The sequence below is a fragment of the Brachyhypopomus gauderio genome, chromosome 19 (assembly GCF_052324685.1).
Source record: "Brachyhypopomus gauderio isolate BG-103 chromosome 19, BGAUD_0.2, whole genome shotgun sequence".
Taxonomy (NCBI): domain Eukaryota; kingdom Metazoa; phylum Chordata; class Actinopteri; order Gymnotiformes; family Hypopomidae; genus Brachyhypopomus; species Brachyhypopomus gauderio.
In genome coordinates this window covers 11648768-11653767 of record NC_135229.1, presented here as the reverse complement: position 1 = coordinate 11653767, position 5000 = coordinate 11648768, and the positions used below count along the sequence as shown (strand labels likewise).

Here is a 5000-nt window from a genome sequence, read left to right as displayed (position 1 = left end):
TTTCTATCACCCCAATCCCCAAAACCGTGAGATTTGTAGAACAGGCAGCGTACCTTAAATAGAGAGGACGAGACAAACGCTGAACCTCTTTCCTTCACCAAAGGCTTTTTATCAGCCTTTATGTGCTCTGGTATTTCAAGGAGACCCGGTAGAAAATGTTCAGACCAGACAGGGAACACACGAGGACCCGATTGTGCAAGGCAAGCATGTGAAAGTGCACGGTCACTTTATTTTGGGAGCATCATCTGGGCCCGCGCAGCTCGGCATGAGGCCCGCCATGACCGGAAACTAAAAAACAGAAGGGAGAACAAAAAGTTTCCTTAAACTGGTTATTTCAAGTGGGAGGGGCTTGTACAAAAGTAAAACCTCCACCCCTCCTCAAATCCTCTTATCGGGGCATTTTGAACATATCTCAGGACAGGCGTCAGGAGCAGAGGAGGGACTGGACCGTTTAAAAGCCTGCGTGGAGTGACACAGGTACGTGTGCTGGGATGTGAGCTGTCGATTTGATTTAACAGGGCAAACAGTCAGATGCCTCCTCGTTACTTTGCAATTAAGTCACACTGCAAAACTGTTCCATTACATTTACATTATAGGGTGTTAAATGGCTATGGTCATCTACTCAAACATCTGTAATTAAATTTTTGCATATGCTAACAATGTTATAATAAGGTTTATTCTCATTGTCAATATATCCTGTCCCGTGTCTGTCAGTGAGGTCACTAGTGCTGTGACTTAGATAACAAGTTTACTGTAATCGTGATGCAACATGCCAAACCAAAACCGAACATCCTTCATTTGTGTCTTTTTCCATTTGTGTCTAGTTTGCATTTGTTAAATTTTTTTTTCTGCCTTTTCATAACCGTATCAGAATCCACGACACCTCAACTTAATACGAAATAAATAAAACAATAAACTAGAAGTGAAGCAAGATTTCATTTTTCAGTTGTGGGGTTTGTTTACAGACACGTTTCAGCTCCATGGAGGTCACGTCGGTGGTATCAGCGATGCAGGCCCACTTTGCTAACCAGAGCGTGGGGAACTGCTCCCGGGACAGCGTGCTAAAAACGACCGTGTTCCCTGTGCTGTACTCTCTGCTCTTCGTGGTGGGGGTGCCGGTCAACGGGCTGGCGGCCTGGGTCTTCCTCAACGTCCCCAGTCGTTCCCACTTCATCATCTATCTCAAAAACATCGTGATCGCGGACGTGATCATGACCCTGACTTTCCCTTTCAAGATCCTGTCCGACTCGAACGTGGCGTCGGTGGGCGTGCGCGTCTTCGTCTGCCGAGTCTCCTCCGTGCTCTTCTACCTCACCATGTACGTCAGCATCCTCTTCTTCGGCCTGATCAGCGTCGACCGCTGCCGGAAGACCCTCTGGCCGTTCGTGGGGACCAGCCAGAAGCGGCTGGCGCGGAGGAAGATCCTCTCCGGCGCGATCTGGGCGTTCCTGCTGGCGCTCGCGCTCCCGAACATGATCCTGTCCAGCCGGCCGCCGGGCTCCGCCCACTTCGACTGCAGCGGCCTGAAAACCAAGCTGGGTCTTCGCTGGCACGAGGGCGTCAACTACGTCTGCCAGGTGATCTTCTGGAGCAACCTGGCCGTGGTGGTGGTGTGCTACACCCTCATCACCAGGGAGCTGTACAGCTCCTACGTGCGAACCCGCGCCCGCACCGGCACGGCGCAGGAGCTGTCGGACCGGGGCGGCGCCCCCTTGAGGCGGCGGGCGAAACGGCGGGTGCGGGCGAACGTCTTCCTCGTGCTGGCCGTGTTCTTCACCTGCTTCGTGCCCTTCCACTTCGTCAGGGTCCCGTACACCATGAGCCAGACCAAGACACGCCTCTTCGGCTGTGACCATCGCCTCCTCATCTTCAGGATGAAGGAGAGCACGCTGTGGCTGTCGTCGCTCAACGCGCTGCTCGACCCGCTCATCTACTTCTTCCTCTGCAAGTCCTTCAGGGACTCCCTGCTCGACGTCCTGCGCCTCTCGCCAGAGAGGTGTCGCCTCCCGCTGGACAGCACGGACACTACCACGGGAGGCAACAGCCCAGGACACAACTCGGCACTGTAACAGACGAGGGAGAGCCAGGAGGAGAAAGGGGTATAACAGTCTTATAACAGGGAGAAACGTTATAAAAGTCCTATTACAGGGAGGAGAGGTATAACAGTTTTATAACAGGGTGAAGAGTATAATAGTCTTATAACAGGGAGGAGAGGTAGTCTTAGGTAATCTGATCATAGAGAGGGCAAGGCTGTCCCAGTGGTGTTTACTAATAGTTGTTTACCAATAGTTGTTTACTAATGACTAATTGTTGTTAATCATTCATCCCAAAGAAATGTCATTACAGTTGTTGTTTCTGTAAAAAATAAGTTTTTTATATTTTTATATTTTAGAAAATATACAAAATATACATTTCATATATATGTACATTTCGCTTTCAAATTTCTGAAAGTAAGTTGTGATGTGTGACATATTTGTTGTGTGCCATGTGAGTCCAGTTGAATATAAAGACTGTAAATACCATAACAGACCTTTGGATTCCAGTCAGTTCTCATAACGTCCTCTCAGTGGTCATGTTGACCTGTTTTGTTCTTTATTCTCATCTTTATTCTCCATCCTTTTATCTTTGTTTCTAAACATAATAAACAATGACGTTCGGGTGAAAGACAGAAGCCAGAATGTACCAGAGACCAAGGTCTTTATAATGGCTGGGTACATATTAGAATTACATATGAGAATGATGAATTGTTTTCCAGATGTATCAACCTACGGTGCCTCCATGGACAGCCACAATGGAGTGGATATTGGATTCAGATGAAGTCGCCCTCTGCTCTGGGATGAGTCCCTCAAAATGGCTGATGCTGGTTAAAGTCAACCGCTAATTACCTGCAGCTTTTAAGGAAGCCAGACAAAACACAAATATCACAAGTGAAGGTTTCAGGGCTGGTATATCCTCTTAAATCTTACCAAATGTTTATTGGAAGGTAAATGGTGACAGTCCAGGTAGGCGTGTCTAAAGTCCAGGTGGGCGTGTCCAAAGTCCAGGTGGGCGTGTCTTCTGCCGCTAAACACATTTACGCCTCTGTGGAGATGTGTCCCGAGTGTTCAGAAGAGCCTGGTCCAGTGTGTCTGTGCCTGGATGAGCCAACCACAGGGGGGCGCTGTTTGGCCTGCCAGCCTTCATCTAGAGCCCTTCCAACATGAAGGAAACCTGCCCTTTGAACATAGGAAGGAAGTTTCTCTTAAAATAATAGGCTACGACACAACTGGCAACCTAATCGTGTCGAAAGGAAGAGTGCGTAAGTGTGAGTGCGTAAGCGCTTTTCACCACCTCGGACGACATGTCGGACGCTCCCTGTCACCCTGCGATGTGCCCATGTAGGTAATGAGGTCAAGATCCTGCCAGAGCTGGAGTTCGGAGAATTCTGCTCTTCCGAGGAAAGTGGGCATGCACGTGCACGCCTGCCACAGATGTGGCATGCATATACCAGGTTTTAAAAAAACAACACCAGAAACAACCGTTTGACTTCCCGTTTTCGTTCTCATTGCTTCATTCTGCTATAAGGAGCGGATAGTGCCCCACAAGAGAGAGATGGGGGGGTATTTACAGATTCCGATTAACAGATATTCACACATATATTTATTTATGCACGTTTGTACTGAATCATATTGGAGATATAATCAGTTAACCTCAAATGCACGTGCAAGATAATATTAGCTGGGCCTGCCACAGGGGAAGAATGCTCACACAGACAAGAGATCCTCTGCTTAATGGAGTTTTTAAAGAGTTTTCGAGCTCATATTCCCCACATTTAACGTGTAGATTACTGCATAGAGCGCAGAGGGGAAGAGACGCGGATCACGGCAAACAGAGCCGAGCAGACGTGCTGCTCCGCGCAGAACCGAGGTCGCAGAACCGAGGTTCGCTGTTACACGTGAGAGGCGACGGTACCAAGCACGCCGTATTTTCTGCAAGCTAAGAGGAGCTCGCCTGGGAGACAGAATGGTGTGGTTGACATACCAGTGACCACAGCAAACGAGCTCTGAAACACAGCCAGCGTGTGTGTGTGTGTGGTGTGTGTGTGTGTGTGTGTGTGTGTGTGCGTGTGTGTGTGTGTGTGTGTGTGTGTGGGTGGTGTCTGTGTGTGTGTGTGTGTGTGTGTGTGTGTGTGTGTGTGTGTGTGTGTGTGTGTGTGTGTGTCTGTGATCTTAGTAAAGCTGTGTGAAACATATTCCTTTCCTGTCAGCTGTCATATCTGCGGTAAGAATTAGAGACATAATTCATTAGCTGGTTAGTATTTGTCAATTCTGTGCAAATGTGCAGTCACCTTCCGACCAGAGATGCAGTGAAGATGCATCCAGAGGTACATACCAGCTGCTGGCTAGACTAGAGACGAACATATTACTTCAAAGGCAATAATCTTTAGATAGTTTTTTTTACATTTACTCACTGGTCATGTTTAGAGAAGAGACCAGGGATTCAGCATGTCCTGAAAGATTAGTAAGGTCACTCAAAAGGAAGTTACTGTGTGTGTGTGTGTGTGTGTGTGTGTGTGTGTGTGTGTGTGTGTGTGTGTGTGTGTGTGTGTGTGTGTGTGTGTGTGTGTGTGTGTGTGTGTGTGCGTGTGTGTGTGTGTGTGTGTGTGTGTGTGTGTTTTAGATTAGAGTTAACCAAGCTTCCTTCACACAGAAGAGCTGATGGGCACCACACACACTGATGAACCACAGCAAAGAAGAGTCACCATTTCCCATTTTCAAAGGTAGGAGAACCATGAACGACATTCATCACTATCTGTGCATTTGTTTTGCAACATGACGAATACTGAACATTATCGTAAAGCTTGCTGAAACTTGCATTAAGCCTACGTTCACAGTATAAACAACCAACCTAGTAACATATAGGAGGCATTGGCCATGCTTTATTAATGATGGGTTAAGGTTAGTGTTTAAGTAGTTACATTTGGACCTTAAGTTAGAGTTGGGGTTAAATGTAATAGAAAC

General features: G+C 47.5%; 2 protein-coding genes across 4 annotated transcripts in view; both read left to right on the top strand.

Annotated features, from left to right (window-relative positions):
- The window catches only part of LOC143483002 (P2Y purinoceptor 12-like), a 2898-nt gene extending 327 nt beyond the window's left edge, over positions 1 to 2571 (top strand). Inside the window, exons 1-2 of the mRNA XM_076981659.1 lie at positions 1 to 477; positions 966 to 2571. The exon at positions 1 to 477 is cut by the window's left edge and continues 327 nt beyond it. Coding sequence (XP_076837774.1) covers positions 981 to 2069 — 1089 coding nt within the window. The 5' untranslated portion in view covers positions 1 to 477; positions 966 to 980 and the 3' untranslated portion in view covers positions 2070 to 2571. The remainder of the gene's footprint in view (positions 478 to 965) is intronic.
- The window catches only part of LOC143483003 (P2Y purinoceptor 13-like), a 7705-nt gene that overhangs the window by 511 nt on the left and 2194 nt on the right, over positions 1 to 5000 (top strand). For 2 of the 3 annotated variants that reach the window (XM_076981660.1, XM_076981662.1), the window contains exon 2: positions 2756 to 4759. In XM_076981660.1, the coding sequence (XP_076837775.1) occupies positions 4717 to 4759 (43 nt within the window). In that variant the 5' untranslated portion in view covers positions 2756 to 4716. The remainder of the gene's footprint in view (positions 1 to 2755; positions 4760 to 5000) is intronic. The other variant, XM_076981661.1, reaches the window with a different exon arrangement.